We start from the raw sequence: 21,148 nt of genomic DNA on the forward strand, positions 1-21,148 counted from the left end.
TGGGGTGCTTAGTGCCTGCCTGTCTCCATCACTCCAAGATGAGCTGTCTTGGTTAGCTAGAAAACAGCTGCTTTGTGAAGTGTTAAGTACGCATAACCTGTTTATACTTTAGGATTTTGAATGCATTTATTTTTAAGATAAAACTTAGTGTCGATACGAGATTTAGATCATTTCCACTGCTTGTGATGTTTATTCAGGTAAGCGAGATTCCACCATGAGCGCGCAGAGTTCTGCCTGGCAACTCTGTGTGTGGTGTATGAAATATCCCAGTACATCTGAAGATACTGCCTTTCCCTATCCTAATCAAAACTGGGAAAAACGAAGGAGTAGAAGTACAGTGTCATGTAAACGTTCTTTAAGTTTGGAGCCTGAGTGCCTGAAGTGCCGCTGTAGCTCTTGGATCAGCACAGGCTGCTGGAGTTGCTGCTTCTCATCACTGCGAGGTTGGAGAATATGAAGATACTGAAAATAAACCCAGATCAGAGTTTAAGGAGGTTTCCTACTGACTAAGCAGTCTTGCTTCAAGAAAGTCATTGTGATTAATAGCGCATCTCTGTATACGTAAGCTGGGTGATAGCTGGCCAGTCCTTTGTTTTAGCCCTGTGTTCAGATGCGTTTGCACCAAGTTAATAGGAATAAGATTTGCGATGCCTGGTCAGGCTGCCTGATCGGCTCATTCAGGGAGAGAAGCAGTTGACATGCTGCCGTATTGTCAACAGAGATACTTAAACTGAGGTACTATTGCAGTTAAAAGCTGCGCTTTCAGAGGGCTGTCTGAGGCACGGTGGGGTTTGGAAAAGGCTGCTGCCTGTCAGCTGGGGTACGCTGAGCTGCACCGAAAATCTCCGTACTGCTGGCTGCCTGCCTGGGCTGCGCGCTGTTTACTTGCTTTCATAAATACCAAAATTAACTTAGCCTTTCTGAAAAACACACCTTTCTTCCATTATTGAAACTTGAAGTGTGGTCACACTGTAAATGCGGATCAGCCAAGGGGAGGCACTTTGTGTATTGACTATGATTTTAATTCCCCACCCCCCCCCACCCCCACCCCCTTAAAAAGACAAAACACCATAGATTTCATCAAACACCATGCAAAGAAACTTGTGGTCACTTGCGTGGGGCTTACGCTATCAAAATGGCAATTTCAGATAATGCTTATGTGACATTGTTGAATAACGGGGTGGTGGGGGTGAGCAGAGGTTACTTATGTTGCATAATTATGTTAATCTCTCGCTGCTAAAAACATTTCAAAGACTTTGTTCAACTATTGTGTGTTGGCCTTACTCTTGAAATCCATTTTAAAAGGAGGAGGGGAAAAAAAAACCTGGGATGGGAGGAACACTTAAAATTAATTAATTAATTGAAAAGATGAAGGGGGGTGTGTGGTGTGTCTCTATCCCTCTTCCCCCATGCCACCCCCTCGGTGCCTGGTGTCCCCAAGCTCCCGGAGGGGACCAGTGGGTGCCCAAGGAGGCGGAGGAGGGATGCTCCGGGGTGCCTGGCCGGCAGCAGGGTTAGCCCCGCTGCGGGTTGCCTGCTGCCGGCTCAGACTGGTTTCTGGAAAGTGCTTTGTCTCGCAGGCTGCATCCTGGGAAGGGTCATGTGGAGCCCAGTGATGTCATGGGATCAAAGCCTGACTCAGCTCCGCGTCTGATGGATGGGTGTCCGCAGGTACCGAAGTGCGGGCTGAGATGTCAGAGCCCACCAGGAGCAAAACTTCCTGTGCCTCTGGCAGGCGAGGAGTTAAGCCTGGTTCCCCTGAGCCCAGCGCTTCCTCTGCCGCCTGGAAAAGCCTGGCTCCTTCACCAGGAGGGGAGAAAGTCTCAACTTGAGTATTACAATGGCAGTGCCTTAGCGCCTGGCGGCAGGCTGTCAAGAAATATGGAAGCCTCTCTTCACGCAGGGTGTGGTGGTCCTTTTCCCCATAGTGTCTGATTCCCGAAACTTGCAATCAGGCTTAGGTCCTCAGAAAGACATGGCAGCAGTCCCAGGGAGATCCTAATCTAGAATTTAGTAATTGCATTTATTTGCATGTGAGGCAAATATATACATTCTTTCTGCCTTTTGGTAAAGAGCCAAACTTTTTTCATCGTGGGGGTTTGTATATTCTCCTGTGCTCTAATGCAGGGGGGTTTGGTTTTGGTTTTTTTTTCTCCTTGGTGATTCTAGTTTATGCTTAGTGAGGTTTGTGTGTGTGTTCTTGTTTTGGTTTGGTTTTTTGTTTGTTTTTGCGTAACATAAAAAGGTGTAAGTACAGTGATGCCGGGTGCTTAATAGCTTCAGACTGAGATGTATTTTGAAGATAGGGTAAGTGAGCATACTGGCAAAACTTTTATTGCTCTTTCTGAACTTCTTTTGCAGTAACCGCTGTACTTTGCCCTGTTTTGAAATTAAGGTGTTTTGTCCAACTTACTTTTTTTCCAGTGTACTTAACTCGTTTGTGTCTCCTCTCTCCCCAGAGCCTCACAATGACAGAGGAAGCATGCAGGACACGAAGTCAGAAACGAGCATTAGAACGTGAGATAACGCATAACGATGTGGACAGTAAAAAAATAAAAATGGAGAAAGGACTATTAGGAACAGATATAAATGCTGAAGGTGACATGAAAATAAAAACAGATCCTGGAGCTGGAAAAGTGCAAGGATTATTAAAAAGTGGAGAGGTGAAAGCAACCATTAAAGTGGAGGTTCAGACGGGAGATGAGCCTGTGGACATGAGCACCTCCAAAAGGTGAGTTATGACCTACGTGCTGCAGTTGCACTGTAACATTTGGGATACCAGCACAGTAAAATGTGGTTAGATGGCACTAAGAAGTTGTTCTCTGCATCTTCAAGGTAGAGAGAATTAAAATTTTACATGTCTGTTGCAGCTCTGGCTCTTCACGTGAGATTCAACAGCTACTTCTGTATAACTTCCTTACTGATTTTTCTTCCACAAGCTTTGACAGCAGTGGCAGCTGTGATGAGCAGCTGAGTAAAGAAATACAGTCTTGAATAGAAAAACGTACAAGTTACAAAGAGGATGCGCTTTGAGCTACTGATTGAGATTTATGCGAGGAAGAGTGGTTTGGGGTTTTTTTAATTGAGCTGTGATATAGGAAAAATAATAGATTATAATTGTCTAAACAGAGGAGTTTTAATTGCAACTTGATTCTTCCTGACAGAGCAGTTTGTACGGATAAGTCTGACTTCCTTTTCGAAGTAACTTGTGGATTTTGACACTAGAAGTGTTATGAAAAGACAGCACCTGTCTGCAGCAATTCTCTGTAAGACAAGTTCTTAATACTTTTTTGAAAGTCCAGCCGCCTTAAGATGTCTGAATTTTGACATCTGAAAGCATGAATTCAAAGGTCCTTATCACTTTGGAGATTTTTATTCCTACAAAAATGTAAAGCTTTTCCTTTGACTTGTATACAAGATACACACATGAATCGGGTGGTTCTGACATACAGATTTATGGGCATCACTTTAAAGCCAGATTCCTAATCTTCTACCGTATTTCTAACCACAGATTCTGGCTGTACCAGCATAAAAATTCTGTGGCCCTGATGTTGGCCCTTCAAGGTCTTGCTTTTTTCTTTATAGTGCAGTAAGATGCAATAGATTGAGCAGGAAGTCTAGAAGCCTCGTTTATTCCTGGTTCTAACACCAGCTGATGCTGGAGTGGTAATACATAAGAACTGAGACCTGCCTGTCTGTGCAAAATGGCTTAAACAGCTCTCGGAATAGTAAATCTGTGTTCGCTTGGATGTCAGGTATTACAGCAGTGCAGATTTGAGGTGTGAAACTGAAAACATGAGATCCTTATCACCTGCGCGGGAATTATTGGGAGGAGGGGCGCTTATGGGTGCTACTAAGCAAATGGATATCTTTGATGTTTAATGGCAATTCATCTGTAAACTTTTCCCAACTTTTGATGCTTTTTTTTTTTAAGAAAAACTTAGACTGCAAGAGCCTGATTACTGTATCCAAATACTGCTTTAGTATATGTAAAACAAGACCTCTTCCATCAGCATGATTGAGGGAAGGTGATGGTTTTCAGCTTTCTCCATAAACCGTCTGCCAAAGGGAGAATTATCTAAGTTGCTCAATTTGATATTTAGGAGGTACTTATGTCTTGCACAGAAGCAGTTAATTGGGGTAATGGATGACTTTCATGTCAAGCAGTTGTATTGTGCTGACTAGGTGTAAATCTCTAAAGGTGTCTTTTGGTGTAATCGCTGCCTGCTAATTAACACAGGTATGCGTGCTCTTTTTTTGAAGAATATCTAAAAAGATTGCTCGTACCAAAAACTGAATAAATTAGAATCAGGTATTCTAACTCTTTTGTTGCAGTACTTGCCCCCACATGCATGTGCTCTCTGTGAATTTATAGTATTTTTGAAATGTGTGCCAGTGTTTCTGCTCTGTTGGTGTCCGTTTCTGTTGCAAGACGCACAAACAGGATGATGAACAAGGGGCTGTACACTTAACTTCTCAGAGAGCATCTGGAACAATAACACCTATTTACATGAGATGAGAGAACATCCTCTCTCCATACAGCGTTCTTATTTCAGGTGGTAATATGATATTGTTGTATTCAGTTTCGGCAAGGAGGGAGAAGAGGCTTCCCCATACAAAAAAGATGCTTGCATAAGGAGGCAGTCTGATATCAAGTCTACTGAAGTCTATCACACTAAGCATAATTAAGAATTTCATGAGGCTTTTGATAAGCTCTTTGGATACTGTTTGTAAGCTGGAACACCTTTAATAACACGTGTCTGTATAAAACTCTTAATAGAGAGGAATTAAACCTTGGGTCATCTCAAGTGACAGAAATGAGCCTGAATGATTCTGCAAACTTCTGGAAGTAAGGCAGCAGCTTCCCAGGCTCTGGGGCTCTGCTCCTGCGTCATGGTGGTGCCCGTGGTCCGTGCGTGGCTCCGCTCCCGGAGCATAAACGTGGCGCTGAGCAGCTGACCGGCCTCAAGATGCAAATATCTCCAAGCAAATGCAATCTGAGTCTGGAGATGCCTGTGATACAGAGGAAGCTTGTCTCTGGATGAGTCTGATCCCTTGCATGTATAAGAATACAATTGGCATTTGTAGGGAAGGTGGATCTTAATTTCATAAGGATAACTTTTTTTTTTTAAGTGTACGACTTACTTTCCAGACCTTTGATCTCTAGAGGAATTTAGCTTGCAGCTTTCATAAGACCTGTGTCTTCAACGCAGTAGAGCTGATTTTCTGAGGAGATGAAAAAAGAGCTGTTGCTTAAAATGACTGAACTGCTACAGACTTTTTTGGTAAAATTCATGCTTAGTGATGTGTGGTGTTTTGGCTTTTAAACTTCCTTAATGCTTTTAGAATTGAAAACATAATATTTTCCTTGGAAAAGGTGGCCCAGCAATAATCACAGTTTAGCTGACATAAAGCTGATTGAATGGATTATCTTTCTGAAATCAGTTGATTTTCAAGATTTGAAATACAAACCTGGCAATATCTCTGTGTTAAACTTAAAAATATATTTCCTTTAATATTTTTTTTTCCTAAACCTTGAAGTTAAATTTAAAAATAGGATCTGGTTTGAGCACATTTTCTGATGCCAGAAGAAACAGGAGAAAGTCTGTAGTGGTAGAAGAAGTCTTTGATGAGAGGTCACACAAGGCCAAACCAAAATCTTGCTCCTCTGCCTGGCGTTTTTGCAGCACTGGGAGCTAGCTACACTGGTGTGTAATTATCCTGGACCTACTGCAGAGAGGGAATGGGAGGAAGGAGAGTCCTCCCCCCTTGATAAGGACATGTCTCGTTTGCGGTGGGATGGTAAAATAGTGTAATATAAATCGCTTTGCTTGCGAGTACCCTGATTTACATGAGTATGGGTGCTGGAGGGAAAGAACATTTGTCAGACCTGGTTGAATCCTGACATCTTACTGTGCTTTCAAGCTCTGCTTTCCCTTTCCTCTGTTCTTCATCTCTCCTCATTTCTTTCCATCCCCTTAAATGCATGAGTTTCCTACCACGTTTGCCCTGCATTGAGCATCAGTGGCTTCCAGCTGAGGCTGGGGCTTTCTCCTGGAGCCATTCTTGGATCATACCGCCTGCTGCATCATGTTGCATTTACTGTACTCCAGATGCAGCTCTCTTCATCTATGGTATATGTTCTGACCATCTTCCAGGTTGGTTTTTTTTCTAGTACTATTTCTTGAATCATACAAAATGAACTAGTTGCATACACAGTACTGGTTAAGCTCATGATTTCTGGTGTACTCACAGTTAAGGTTTGGCAGAGACCACAAGTGATCTTTCTGGACACAGTCGTGGAACTGGCTGCCTGGATGGGAGCTGCTGTCCTCAGACAGGTCTACGAGGATAACTTGTCCTCTCTTCTGGACCAAAAGTGTCAAGATCCTTCAGGAGCAGCGTACTGTTATCCTAATTGTAGGAAAACCTTGCTCATAAATAGAGGTGTGGGGTGTTTACGGGCAAGGATACTACTTGACCCTGTAAGCAGCTGTGTTGTGCTTGGTTGTTGCACTGTGCTATCTTAAATCCTCAAAATTATAGTAACTCTCCAAATAGTTAACCTCAAAATATGTTTCACTTCAGAATTCCAAAAAGCAAGGCTTCTCAGTCATACCAGGAAAGCGAGTGAGAGAGAGAAAATGGTTTTGCCACAGCACACAAATGTGATGGCAATGGTGAGGGTGATACTGTTAATAAAACACAATTGGCTTCTATCTATCTATCCCCAGTTCTTACTTAGTCTTGATAGCAATCTTGGGATGAACGTGTCCTTTGTAAAGCAAACTGGAAAACTTTTTTGGGCAGTTGAACATCTTGCAATTTTTCCTTTCTTTTCTCTATTTGCCAAGAGTGATAAACTAGCATATTGTTTCTTGATCAAAAACAGTTTAAGGCTGGCTGATAAACGAAATTATTCCTACAGATTTTGTATCATTTGGGGTCTTTTTAAAAAACAAAACAAAACAAAAAAAAAACACAAAAAAACCAAACAAACAAAACAAAACAAAAAAAAAAAAACAACAACAACCAAACAAAAAGCCATGCATTCCAAACCACTATATGTATTGTGTCATCTTCTCACATTAAGCTACAGAGTCTGAATTTTCCTTCCAGTTGAAATAAAAGTCTGGATAAGCCAAAAAGTCTGTATTTGATACGTTTGGTTTATTTTCCACAAAAATTGCTTGCACCCATCTATTGTCTCCTGATGTGTGGTATGTGCAAGTATCAAATATACCCACAGCTTTAAGATCTTGCTTCTTGAAATTACAAGTGAGCTGGCCTGACTTAAGCCACTGCCTGTTTGCTTAAATGAAAACTGCCAGGAAGGATGAGTGTGAAGAGTTTGTAGGCATCCCTATAGTTAGTTCTCTTAGACAGATAATCTATCTGAACTCCTTAGTTCCTTTAATTTTAGGTCTTGCTGATTATGATTTGTGTGCTTGACAAATACTGCACTGCTCTGGAACCCCAGAATCATCATATTTTCCTTTTGTTACACGGGATAATTAAAAATAACATTTAATAGAAATTGTTCTGAAATTGTATGAAAGTTGGCCTGATGGCCGTGCTCTGAATGTTCGTGTTAGGGTTTTGATGCTAAATTTTGGTGCTTTGAAGGATTTTAGGTTGGTTTGGGTTTTTTGTTTTGTTGGTTTTTGGTGTTTTTTTTTTTTAATCTGGCCAAGTCACATTGAAACCTTACTAAATGAATGGATTTGACTCTGAAATTCTAACATGTTTCGAAGCACATCAGGATGCAGCCTGTGTTGGCTGCCCAACCTCTCCACTTTACTGGAATTTACTGGGAACAGCTTTCACAGCAGCACCAGTGAAGAGCAACAGGCTCCTCTCTTGCCATTAGTAAGCCTGGAAATATGGCACAGCCCCGTAGTCTAGATCTCATTTTCAGCTTATGTACGTTGTGTCTATGCCTCCTGGTATGTGTTGTACTAAAGGATATTGTGACAAAATTGATGCCAAAGTTTCTTGGGGAATTTTAATGTTTTATTTTAAATGCAGACATAGTTTGATTAAAGTTTCCTTCCTTTATGTTCAGAGGAAGGGATGAAGTTTGTTTTGCTTCAGTTTTGCACCGCAGTCACTAGATCCATTGCAACTTCTTTGATTCACGTAGATAAAACATCTCCAGGAAAAAAAAAAATTCCCCACTGCATTGCTTTTTCTTTCCTTGTTTGTCTTCCTTCCTTGCCAAATATTTTTGGATGAGAGTATACAAGAGATTGTTAATGGACTGAGGCAAAACTGTTGCATATTTGCTAATGCAGATTAAGCTTTAGTTTGAATAACAGTTGTGATGTTTCCTTCGGTTACCTGCAGATGGGCAGAATATGTTGGGATACCAGAGGACAGGGCTATATAGGTCCCTCTTGCACTGCAGTGGGGGATTTCATATTTTGGGTCAGTACTTCTGTAACTTTAACCAACTGAGCAGCATTGCTGCTTTTTTTTTTTTTTTTTTTTTTTTTTTTTTTTTTAAGAATGATCAAAAGGGCATTTTAGAGCATGGGTAAGATCATCTGGTCTGTAAAAGGAAGATCATTTTTTGTGTAATGCTTCTGGATCAGTATGAATGAATGCAAAGGCTGCTTGTTGAGATACAGGAGCTCTTCTGTTAATGTCATGAAGCTCTCTGTAAGCTGCAGCACGAGTCCTCTGAAATTAAACCCTCTACCAGAGCCAGTAGTTCCTGGGTGCCTGTTTTTCTCTTACTAGTGTTAAGTTTAAACTTTGTCTTCTTTGGTCATACTTCATTGAAACTTATGTCTCACAGGAGGGTGAATCTGTTAGAAAAGTTTGAGTCCATCTCAAGATACCTTAGACCTTGGATGTATCATCTTCACAACAAAAATTTAATTAATCTTCCTCTGGCTCAGCTAAGTGGAAGCAGACCTCCAAGGCTGGATTCAGCCACCTGACCCTCTTTTCTTCAACAAATAAATACACAGTGTCCCCATGGGAAAGTGGCTTTTTTGTTTGGTTTGGTTTTTTCTGGAATAGTTGTTGTGCTCTGAATTGCTACAGGATGCTCCAAGACACTAAGGAAAACTCTTGAGTAGCGTGACGCATCTGTCCTTATGCTTTGAGATTTTAAAAGAGGATATTGGAGGAAGCATGGCCTTTTTCTTAGGGTACTTAGGAGGTCTGCATTTGATTCCTTACACAAACTTTCTGCAAGGTCTCTGTTGAATTGTGTTTTATTGCTGTGGATGCTTAAATGGGTGTACGTAACTGGGCAGCAACCCTGCTTTCATCTTCTAGCGTAGAGTCCAAATGATTGAGACAGCAACACTTAGGAAAGCTGAAGGGAGAATAATGGAACTATGTCTTTATTTAGCTAAAGGATATGCCTGATGGCTTCAGAGGATAAAGGTCATAGTATCAGGGCAGTTATCCCAAATTATTAACTGCTGGTGGCAGTATTTTTCTGAAAGTGGTGATATTTCCATTGTCTTCCTTATTTTGAAACATCTGCTTTGAATTTTTTGCTTTACACACAGGCTAACAAAAGAGTAAAGCTAACTCCTTTTTGAAGGAAGATTGTTTTGCAGAATTCTGGTCTACATTTCTGGAGTTCAGTCTTGTGCCGCCTCATTCACTATGCAGTTGGTCGTGGTGCTGAGGATCTAAATCCTGTAATACTGAATATGAGTCAACTTGGTTGCTGTGGTCAGTGTGTGTTGCCTTAAAAAATATATAGTATCTCCCCACTGCATGAATGGTTTTTCTCTGTGAGGTCGCATGTCAACAGACTTGAAGTTGGTTAGACAGATGGTCCTAAATAGATATGGCTAATGCTTTTGTGAAAATACATGATTTTAAAACTCTGAAGTTAGTGGTTTCTGATGCAGCTTTTATTAGATCAGTGTCTTATAACATAGCTGTCAGGAGTATCATAATGTATCTTGCAAAATGGAGAAATGGCACGGGTTCAGGGAAGCCCTTAGATGAAGTACCATCAGGCTAGCGACTGGCGATCCTGGTCTTGTCACCTCCTGCTTCACAGCCTGAGTAAAAGATGGGTTTTACTGCAGAGCTGTTAAGGGCAAGGTTATATTTCCTAGTTCCAGATTTCATATCGTGGTCCTACAAAATGCCCTAGGCAGCTTTTTTATTTTTTTTTTTTCTTCTGTGAAAGCAGTGCTATCTTGCACAAGTGCAAGGAGGTAACTGGGGGTACCCCCTGCAGCAGAGGGGATCCCTGATCCGGGCTGCAGTAGCTCCTTATTGGAGGTGCTGTTAGTCCATCTCGGGAAGGGCCTTGGCGGAAGGTGCGTGTGGTATCACGGCTTGGCCAAGCAGCCGCTGTTCGCCTTGGCTGGGCGGACAGACCTCCATCCCGAGCTCCTGGTGCCCTGGCCGCGGTCTGTGGGCTGACGAGAAGCATTTGGGGCAGCTGCCGGTGCTTGGTCCCGCATCGAGAGCGTGAGCGGCCGCTCTTCCTCCACACTGCCCGGCTCCCCGGCCGAGCGATCCCAGGCTTGGATGGCGGGCTGCGATGTGCGCTCCCCCTCCTCCTAAATTTTGGTGTGGTTTTTTGTTGTGGTTTTTTTTTCCCAAAGATTAAGAGTATTGAGATTGCTGACGAATGCAAACTGGTGTCGATCGCACGTTGGTGCAGATGCCTCGTCATTCTGTTCTCGGCATGTGTCGCTGGAACTACTTCAGGATTAAGATTTTCCTCCTTGCCGTATCCTGGGAAAGCCCGGGGGCTGGCAGGCGTCGTCTCTCAGCCTGGCCTTCCTCGTCCAGCCTGAAAATAAACCGAGGAGGACTCCACGACGCAGTCCAGTGACTCTCCTGGGGCTGCTTTTTGATTATTCCCCCCACCACCAGCCCTGCCCCATTTCCCACTTATTTTCTTGAAGAACGCCAAGCGACCCTCGGCGTGGGTGCCCGTGGCGGGTAGGCGGCAGGGACCCCGGGAGACCCCCGGGCACGGCCGCTCCATTTTCTCTGCCGGCACCTGAGCCCGACCTCACCTCACAAAATGAAGGCCGGGCAGCACCGGCTGGGACCGGCCGTTGCCATGGTTTTCGCCGTGGCGGGTCACGTGCCCGGCGCGTCACGTGACCCGGCGGTGGCCCCCGCTCGGTGCGGGAGGGGAGAGGAGAGCCCCGGTGCCGACACCCGAAGCGGGTTCAGACGCTGCCGCTTCGGCCGGTGAAAAGCCGGCCGGAGCGTGGCGGCCGTGGCTCCGGCGTGGCCCCGTTGGCAGCTCCCGGGTTCCGCCAGCCTCCCTGCGGAGGACGGCCCGGTATCGGCCTGGCTGCCCTCGCCGCCGCTTGGGAGAGGGGGGCGAAGCGTCGCCGATGGTAGAGTCGTCACCTGCAGCCAAATAAAATCCTTCACGCCGCCTCGTATTTGCGGGTGCGTTCGGGTTGTAACGTGTCGACCCCGTAACTCTTTGCAGCTTCCTTCCCTGCAGTCGTCTGGGCTGGTTCAAGGGTGGAGCTGGCGAGAAGAGCCCCTGTGATTTGGGAGTGGGCTGGTTCGGGTCGCAAACGCTGGCTGCTCCAATCCCCGTGTTTATGCAGTTCTCGGCTTTTTAGGTAACTTAACTGGCCATGCTTGTCATGAGGGATTTCACCTTAAGGTTTGAGGAGGAACAGCCAGTGCCTAACTCAACTAGAGTCTCAGTCTTTCACGTGGAGCTGCTCCAGGTGTCACCTGAAAAGGGCTCAGCGGTGATGAGCTCAACACGTCGGTGCGTTCCCTGCACGCCTGCTGTTCACCGCTGTCGGGAGAAGTGTACCGAGCCAGTTAGAGCTTGGCCCGACCCAGTTACTTCCCTGCGAAGAGTGACCTGAGCTAGTTCGGTGCATTTGGATACAGGAAAAAGCTGGAAATACTTCACCTGTGCCACTGTTAATTTTGAAACAACCCCGGAGTTTAAACGACTCCAGTATACTGGCTTGCTGTGCCCTCTAGAGGACACTCTACTTTTTTCTTTATTTTTTTCCACTAACATGGGAATTGTATTTTAAAAGCTGTTTTTCAGTATGTGAGGCTGGTTTTGCAGTATCCATAATACCGTTTGACCTGCCCTCAGTGTTTACTGAAGGTGTGTGTTTCACAAAGCTTATTAGGGTACACAGCTTTTCAGTGCTGTTATTTGGTGTGAATATTCTTTGCATCACTAAATAAGATAATAAGGATTAATTTCTGTTAGATCATCAAATTCCCAATAAGTATGGCATATCAGTTAAGTCTAGAAATTGTTGTTTAATGTAAAAGGTAATTGCCTGATACTTGAAAGTACAAAGCTCATATGTCACATCTCTTACTTTGTGAAGTTGCTTCATCTTGCTTGATACAAATTCTTCATGCATTTTGTCTAATGCATAACTGTAAGCCAGAAGGTTCTCACTGTAAATTTTATTGTTCCTGCTTCTGGCTTTGGGTTACAAGAAAACCAAAACAATTACTTGTGTTACGTTCCCCTACAATTCTTGCTGTTGGCCCTTTCTCAAGCAAGCACTGTTGTTGTTTCCTGCGCAGTGCAGAAGACTTTGCTGTCCCATTCCTGTGAAGCTCCTGCTAAACCTCTCGGCAATCACGTGCCACAAACCTTGCTCTGAAATACTTCTGGTTTGTAGTTTGAAATCCCAAATCCTGGTACCAAGGGTGATCTGACAGTTACCAGCTTGTGCTGGCACTGGCATCTGTTATCATGTCATGTCATCTCTGTCCCTTTTGGTTCACGTAGTATTAAGTTTTTGTTCTCGTATGATAATCATAGGCAATGGAGCTGAGAGGTGATTTATTGTCAGGAATTCAGGTGGAAGGTGCAGCCATCACTCAAGACACTGAATGTTAAAGCCAAATAAAGAGTTAAAATCGGTGTAAGTCTAGACGTGTTTCAGTGGTTTCCAGTGAAGTTGTGTGGATGTGTCCATCTGTGTTGAGACCGTTACGGGTTTTCACCGTTAATAGCGGAAAATAATTTAGTAGTGTTGGTGTAGAAAGAAAATAATGCCATGAAGTACTTAAACTTAGGTAAGTGAATAGGTGTGAATTGTTTTGTGCTGGGTTTCCTTCAGATTCAGTATCTTGAGTGATGAAAAGCCACAACTTATAATATTTGCATTAGGAAAGGAGAAGGAAAAGGGGAGTATGGTTTTGCCTTTCAGCCCATTAAAGAGAAGCAGCAAGAGACCTGTTTGTTCCTGGATTAGGGTTCGATGTGGTCTTCCCCGGGTGCAAGCAGCGCCCTGGAGAGACTCTGTGTCTTCTAAGGGGGGGAGTGAAGTGGCTGATGGAAAAGCTTGTAATTTGAAGGAATTCACCATTGGTATGTGTTGTGGCTGAATCTTGCCTCATGGCATGCTTTTGTACTGGGAAGCTTGATATCCACAAGGAGAACAGAAACTGATTGAGCTCGTCCATGTTGCATTTATTCAGAATTTGAGAGATTTGGGATTAATCTAGCACAAGGTTGTAAATAACATTACTTTGCAGCATGAAGTAGTTGTTTGCTTATTTTTATTGACTGGTTCTCTGTCTTTTTCTTTTGATTGGCAGTGAAATAAAGAGAGAAAAGAGAGTCCCCTCACCGGATGTTATAGTGTTATCCGACAATGAACCTTCTAGCCCTAGAATGAATGGTTTAACAAAAATAGCATTAAAAGAGACCAACACAGAGGCACTCATGGTGAGTAGTCTTGTCTTGACGCACTTAATTTTTGCCATCTAGGAAGAAGAAAACACACCACTTGTTCCCACAGAGGCACCTGCGATCAGAGGGTCAGGTGGATACGTGGTTTTATAAAAATGGATTTGCAAGCAGGGAATCCTGAAGCTGTTAAAGACTGATGTCTTTTTTTATTTTTTTCAGGCTCTTAACTCCTTGATTTTTGTATGCTTAAAAAATGCACCTTTTTCAGAATTGGCTTTTTAGTAGACACAATGTCCCTTACTCAGCATGGCATAACACAGATTTGTTGCGAGACTCTTCATTTGACTTTGTTTACTTGTTTTGCTAGCGAAAATACCTCAAAAACTTTTTGCCTTTGAGTTCTTCCTTTGTACTGGGTTTGTGTCCATATACTGCAGGCATGTTGGTGATATTAAGACATACATGATGATTATAACGCTGTAAGTTCTTGCTGTAACTTGTATGGTATCTATTTTTTCCCTTTCCCCCTCCCTGTTTTCCCACCCTCTTATTGCCTTACCTGTCCCTACAGAAAAGTAGTCCAGAGGAGCGTGAGAGAATGATTAAACAACTAAAAGAAGAGTTACGGTTAGAAGAAGCAAAGCTTGTTTTATTGAAAAAGTTACGGCAAAGTCAAATCCAGAAGGAGACCACTACTCAGAAGGTATTTATTTTTCTACAGATACTTACCATCTCATCTTTTGAAATGGAGCGGAAAAAATTTAAAGAACTGTGGCAGTTGCCGTAACCTATGGAACATAAGATAGCTTTCAAATAAAGCATATCTCACTTCTCATAAAATCTTTATGAAGTTTTCAGTGGTTTTCCTGTTAACCATTCCTTTTTGTGGAATTCCTTTTTTTGTCTTGCCAAGACCAAACAACAAGACAGTTTATCCTATCAGCCATTTTCAAAAGCTGGAGACCTTTTTGTTAAAACTCAGATGCATTTATGAATGTAGTATACTTCCAATTATTAAACACTCTGTCCAGTCCTTAATGCTGTGTAGAGATTGCTGAAATACATTTGGAGGAGGTTCTTGTGCGTAACAGATGTGCTGACAGGTAGAGTTAAAAGTGTTTGAACCCCAGGCTCTGGGAGCTGGCGGCCAAGGGCTGCGTTTTGTGCTGCATGGCAGAAGCCCAGGTCTGGATTCCAGGTCTTACCAGGTGAAGTAAGTCTGCGGTTAGCTGCATGCTTTCATCATCCAAAAAATCCAGGCAGCCCCTGGAAGGAGTGGTTCAGCCCTCCCACCCTGAACTCCTTTCCCTTCCTCCTCTCCCCACCCCTCATCTCACACAACCACGCGCAGTATCCAGAGTCCTGGGAGGAGAGCTGTTTTCTTCAGAAACTAACCCAGAAAAAAAACCATACCTTTTTGTCAGAGCGGTTGCCCGTTCTGCTCGCTACGTGTGCTGTTCATGCTGGCACTGAAGGGTAGAGGTGGAGGGTGGCAGGAGAAGAGCAGAGGAGATAGGGAGGCGAGGGGGCGTGCGAACACCCCACGCGCTGCTATCAAGCCACAGGCTAAATTTCAAGTATCTGTAACAATAGCAACTAAACAATTTTATTTTACAGCGTGTGATGCTGACTTGATGGATTTTGTGATGGGGGCGATGTGTAGATTTAACTGCACTTCATGATGCAGATGGATGTTAATACAGCTCTCTTGGCTGGTTTTGGTTGTTTTATTGGCATCTTTCTCCCGGACTTCTGAGTGCTTCAGTAGATGGCATTAAAACTAATGCAAGTACCTGCATCGCTGAACTTGCTGCTGAATGCTGAGCAAATGACCTCTGGATGTTTGAACTAACTAGGGTGAAATGACATATCCTAAACTTTAAACTTCTTAATATTTGAAGTCCTTTCCCTAAACGTTTTTTCACTTTGCATTATGCTTGAACCTAGTTAGTTGAGACTAGTAGTAATGGTGGATAAGACTGAAGTGGGCTGTAAGCTGAGACTGTTAAAATAGATTTCCCCATTGCTCTGCTTTTGGTGTATAGAATCTTTTATTTTCCTGGTATCTATACTTACCTAATAATTTCTTCATTTAAATATGCATGTTGAGATGCTTGGAGGAAGAAAGGGATGGGGGGAGGGGGGAAGAGTGTGCAGTCTTTGAAGATTCTCTTACTGAGGCGCAAGGAGGTAAACGCTTTTATTCCCTTAGCTTCTGTAATTCTGCTTACACCCTTACACTCGTCTGCTTTCTTTCTGGTTTTTCCTCTTCCAGCCTGCTGGTTCCTCTGGGAGTGCTGTGGCCACCCCTCCGCCCTTGGTGCGGGGACCGCAGAGTGTTCCTGCTGGCAAGCCGTCCCTCCAGGTCAGTGGGGTGGGCCAGGCTGCCAGGTTCAGGGCATGGAGCAGAGAAGAAGGTGCACAACACAGGAAAGACAGTCCCATCACATTAATGGCTTGGAGCCAGGCGGAATTATTTTTTTTTTAACTCCCAAAACCCCACTATAAGCTTTTTAAGAACAATTGGGGTGGGAGATAAAAGTAGGATGTCACATGGAGATAACTCTCATAAGCTTATTTTTCAGTGGCTGATCATCCTGATCCACTCTGCTGACAAATACATCCATACTAGTACTAACGACCTTTGGCGAAAGAGGATGCCATGGAGTTATGTCATAGAAATATTGTAGCGGTGTGTTGCCGTACCCGCAAGAGACTTAACTGTGCCCTCAGTATGATTAACTGTAAGAGCTGAGTGAATCATGTGATTTTCTCTTTTGGCTTGGTGACTGAATGGCACGTGATGATAGGAAAGATCTTGGTTCAGACTAAATTAAAACGAAATGTTGGAAAGCCTTGGGGAAATTAAAAAAAAAAAACAACAGAGGCAATTGACATCTGTCAACCTAATCTTCCTCTTGAGTCTAGTATCTTGTTTTGCTTTTGGATTTAAAACATTTCTGGTTATTTACCTTGGGCTAATTCAAAACAAATTTCAAAACTGCTTCAGCACAAAATGCTTTCACTTGGAAAATGGCAACTCTTCATTTCAAAATCCCCTAGAATGCTATACTTGATGGAAGGAGTAAATTTGCCACCCATTTAGGAAACATTCACAAAACCTAAAGCAATCTGTCAGTTGGAGTAATCTCTTCCTTGAGGCAAGTTGCCTTCACTGAAGACAGCACTTTCAGAGGAACTGGACCACAAGTTAAATCAACAGTGATCAGACAGTGAAACTTCGGTTGGACAGAGCAGAGAGCTGGGAGCCAGAATTGAAGTTATTCTGTCTAATTTGCAGTGTTTGGGCAAATTAACCTAACCTCCATCTGCTTCTGCTTGACTGTAAAAACTCTACTAATTCCTGTGTGTAGGAGTTGAGTTAACATTTGATCTTCACTTGAAAGGCATAACAGAAGTGGATAAAACTTCCCACCTGCCTAAATATGTCTGTGTCTGTACACATGGTAACTCATGAAAATGTGCGCTTCAGTGTTTTTAGAAGTCTTAATTCACAGATGATGGTCAGTTTGGGGCTTGAGTGAGGGAAGTGGCAAGGTGTGTAAAGCCACATGAATAGGATGATAGGTTTGTTGCTCTGGAGCCATGAGTGCTTCTCAGGCTCAATTGCCTAGCATTAGTGGTCCGCAGGAGTGTAAGTGGTGCATGAAACTGTATCACCTTTTTCTCATGACAGTATAACGTTGAGGATTTAATGCAGTCTGCAGCCCAAAAAGCAGGGCCAACAATTTTGCAAATTTCTTTAGCCTGACTCCTTTTCTATTTCATTTTTTCTAAAGCTTTCCCCTTTTCCTGTCTCTTTTTTTTTCCTTCCCACATACATGCACATGCCCAGTGTGCTCACCTCCCCAGGTTCCTGCATCTCCAACTTCTGTCTGCCCCGTGCTTCTCCTTGAAGACAGCAGTTTTGTTTGGTTTTTTTGTTTGTTGGGTTTTTTTTTTTTGAACACTTAACTGAACCGAAGCCAGCCTGGCCATCTCTTGTCCTACAGTCCTTCCATTGGCTCGAGACAGATACTGCATCCATCATACCAGCCAGAGAGGAGAGCTGCGCTCGTGTACCCCGGCTCCTGTACTCGGGTTATGGCGTGCCTCTTTGGTGTGTCTCAGTACAGCAGTTCTTGAGCTATTGTATTTCAATGGTGGGAGGGCAGATGAAAATGTTGTTCAGGACTGCTCTTTACCTTTTAAATTCTGTGCAGGATGAGAGAGAACAATCCCTGAGTGTGTAGCCAGACTGCCATCGCGTCCTTATGTATGTCCGTATTGCTGCGTAAGATTTCAGATACTGCTTTATTGGCACACTAAGCAGCAGAAGAGAGCAGGCATATAAATACACCAGAACAAAACAATGCGAGTAAACTATTTTCTGTTTTGCAGACCTCTTCTACACGTATACCAGGCACTGTTATTCCTCCTCCCTTGGTCCGTGGAGGGCAGCAGACTTCTTCAAAATTAGGAACTCAGCAAAACACGCAGATAGTAATGCCACCTCTTGTCAGAGGAGCACAGGTAAGTATTTACCTTGTGGTAGATTGACTCTGGTTTTCCTTAATGCATCTTAACTATTTTCTTAGTCATCTTTGTGCTTGTCTGGAGGGAACCTACAAAGCTCTTGCTGAAATTTCTTAGTATGGCTAGATGTATTGCTACTGAAAGGTCCTGTATCATTCCAGTTTTGCATATTGTGCTCTCCAATAATGCTTCCAGTGAAGCATGAGAAAATCCTGTGATGATGCAAGATACTGACTTACCTGTGTAGCTGCTTCCCTTAGCTGCGCCAAAGCAGTTTGTTTGCCTTTATTATGAAAGTTAATTTACAGGCTTCCAGCTTCACCTGCTTTTTAGGAGAGCAGCAGCAGAGGAAACGAAACACAATCCCTCGTTCTTCCATTTTTTTTCCCCCTCATTATTCTTTCTGTCATATCAATTTCACCTTTTCAAATGCTAAAATTCAGGGTTTCTTTCCTCATTGTGTCTGTCTTGCAATTGAATAAGAGCTGCTGAAATGAGATAGTTGACTGGAAGTCTGAAACTGCTGCTTTGCAGGGTCTTTATCACCTATAACAGAAAATAGTGGTGCCACTAAAAGAGTAGGAAAGCAATGTTCAATTTGATATGGTCTTCTAAAATTATGACTTCCGTGGGATACCAGGAAAAAAATATTTCCTTGTTAAATGAGGATTTATTTTGCAGTGAAAGGTCTGCTTTTATCTGTTGCATAGCCAGCATTAAGGAGGAAGGTAGAGATTTGGTATTTCATTTTCTTTCTCTTCTGATTATGGAGAAAACCTCATTCTGAGAAATAGCTTTCCTAATGCCTTTAAAATGAAACAGGCTTAACAACTATACATTTTGAAAGAAATTTGACTCGGAAACTTAGATTTTGGGCACAGCTGTTTTGCCCGTAATGTGGTGGCCTCACATAGAAGCATCTCTTCATATTACCTTCTACTTGTTTTGTTTTGACAGAGGGAAAGGGAAAAACATCACATTTTGGCGCGGATGTTAATTATCACGCTTTCTTTGCGTTCCCTGCCTTGCCTCATTTCCACTGTCTCATGTCATCCCATTTGACTTCCACCACTTACTTCCCGCTATCTAATCCTCCCCATTGTTCATGGCACCATTGCATCAGCCCATTTCTGTGTCTTCCCAGCAAATCCACAACATCCGACAGCACTCCAGCACGGGGCCGCCTCCGCTGCTGCTGGCACCACGGGCATCGGTCCCCAGCGTACAAATTCAGGGGCAGCGAATTATCCAGCAGGGTCTGATCCGCGTCGCCAACGTCCCCAACACCAGCCTGCTTGTCAATATCCCGCAGGTGAGTTCCATAAGATTCTGTGCCAAACATAACATTCAGAGGAACAGAGATGAACAGTTGTAATTAATGATCGTTGGGTTACTGTATCTAATTGGTGTGGCCTGCTGTCATCTAACTGATGTGGTCGCTTACTACTGCTCCTTGTTCTTCCCATGCAGTCCCTTTCTCTGTTCACATTCACCTCCTGTACATAGGAATGAAGAAAAACATTACTGAATATTGGAAAGAAATACATGTTTCAGTGAACTGAATGTTGCTGTCCATTAGGATATCTTTTTTTTTTTCTCTCTTCCTTAAGAAGCGTAAATGAGTGTTCTTGTAAACAGAGCTGAAAATGGGCTAGCGCTCCTATTTGAAACACCAAGAGATACTGAAGCAGCAACTTAACATCTAACACTGATATTGCCATACAAGTGCTGTAGATAAAGGAAACAATTTAAAGTCAGTGCTTTGACAAAATCATAAGGAAAAGGACTCCTTTTTGGTTTTTTCTTTAGAATTTCTAAAAAAAATTAAGAATGATCAGTAAAGAAAAATGAAAGTTTTTAGAAAAAGATTTAGTGTTAGATGACCGGTAATATTTGTAACAGAAGGTACAACGTCGCAGTAAACATTTGTATTGTGATCTGTTTGGTCACATGCGAAAATGAGATTTAGAAGCAGACGGTTCAGTCTAGTCCCAAGCAGCCAGCCTTCATTGCACACAAACACCCCACGCAGCGTTGGACCCAATGCTGCTTCCCTCCCTCTCGTCCCTCTTGATGGAGAGAAGCACGTGTCTCAAAAGTGCCAAACCATCTGGCACTTGTCACTAAGCTGTGTCATGTTTCCTCCCAGGCTTCACCAACTTCAATCAAAGGTACAACCGTGACATCCGCTCAGGCTAATGCTACTACGACCAGCGCCGCTTCCATCGTCAACTCCAACGACTCACCAGCTAGCCGGCAAGCCGCTGCCAAGCTCGCCTTGCGGAAGCAGCTGGAGAAGACACTGTTGGAGATCCCTCCTCCCAAGCCACCTGCACCAGAGATGAACTTCCTGCCAAGTGCAGCTAATAACGAATTTATTTACTTAGTCGGGTTGGAAGAAGTTGTGCAGAATTTGCTGGAAACTCAAGGTGAGATAGCGTTAAAAATGTTCCTCAAAGGCAAGGAGAGCATCTTTCCCATCTGGACTTTACCTCAATAGCAGGCAGCAGCGAGTTTCAGGTGTCGCAGGATTAAATTGTCATACTCTGTCAAATCTAAGACTCACTTCCTTTAATAATTTTCAAACTGTTTTATTAAAAATTGTAAAAAAGGTCTAAAAAAATTCTAAAAAAAATGTTACGATTTCTCATGGGCTAGACACTGGTTGAAAAGATTTCTCTAAAATGCATCCAGGTCTCCCCAGAGCTGTTCATTTCCTATCAGCCACTTGTTTGTCTATCGCCACTAAATTCTCTAACCAGAGTCTAAAGAAGTATCTGCCGGATACCTACGCACACATTCACAGAAGTAAAGAGTTTAAAGATTTAGTAATGCAAAAGGCTTCAGACTGAGAAGAGTTAAGGGTGGAGGGTTAGCTTTGGGGGTTGTTTGTTGGTGTTGGTTTTTTTTATGCTGTAATATTCTTGAGGTTTCTCAAGTATTATTCATTCATGGAAGCCACAGGTG

The 21,148-nt window shown here is 43.2% G+C and overlaps 2 protein-coding genes across 6 annotated transcripts in view; one reads left to right on the forward strand and one right to left on the reverse strand.

Annotated features, from left to right (window-relative positions):
* The window catches only part of HAPLN4 (hyaluronan and proteoglycan link protein 4), a 135,953-nt gene that overhangs the window by 97,534 nt on the left and 17,271 nt on the right, over nucleotides 1-21,148 (reverse strand). The gene's annotated exons all lie outside the window — the stretch shown is intronic.
* The window catches only part of GATAD2A (GATA zinc finger domain containing 2A), a 67,472-nt gene that overhangs the window by 40,414 nt on the left and 5,910 nt on the right, over nucleotides 1-21,148 (forward strand). For 4 of the 5 annotated variants that reach the window (XM_049809113.1, XM_049809114.1, XM_049809111.1 and 1 more), the window contains 7 exons: nucleotides 2,460-2,731; nucleotides 13,552-13,681; nucleotides 14,217-14,348; nucleotides 15,921-16,010; nucleotides 18,047-18,178; nucleotides 19,326-19,493; nucleotides 20,331-20,610. In XM_049809113.1, coding sequence (XP_049665070.1) covers nucleotides 2,469-2,731; nucleotides 13,552-13,681; nucleotides 14,217-14,348; nucleotides 15,921-16,010; nucleotides 18,047-18,178; nucleotides 19,326-19,493; nucleotides 20,331-20,610 — 1,195 coding nt within the window. In that variant the 5' untranslated portion in view covers nucleotides 2,460-2,468. The remainder of the gene's footprint in view (nucleotides 1-2,459; nucleotides 2,732-13,551; nucleotides 13,682-14,216; nucleotides 14,349-15,920; nucleotides 16,011-18,046; nucleotides 18,179-19,325; nucleotides 19,494-20,330; nucleotides 20,611-21,148) is intronic. The other variant, XM_049809115.1, reaches the window with a different exon arrangement.

This window comes from Accipiter gentilis, chromosome 8, assembly GCF_929443795.1.
Source record: "Accipiter gentilis chromosome 8, bAccGen1.1, whole genome shotgun sequence".
Classification (NCBI taxonomy): domain Eukaryota; kingdom Metazoa; phylum Chordata; class Aves; order Accipitriformes; family Accipitridae; genus Astur; species Astur gentilis.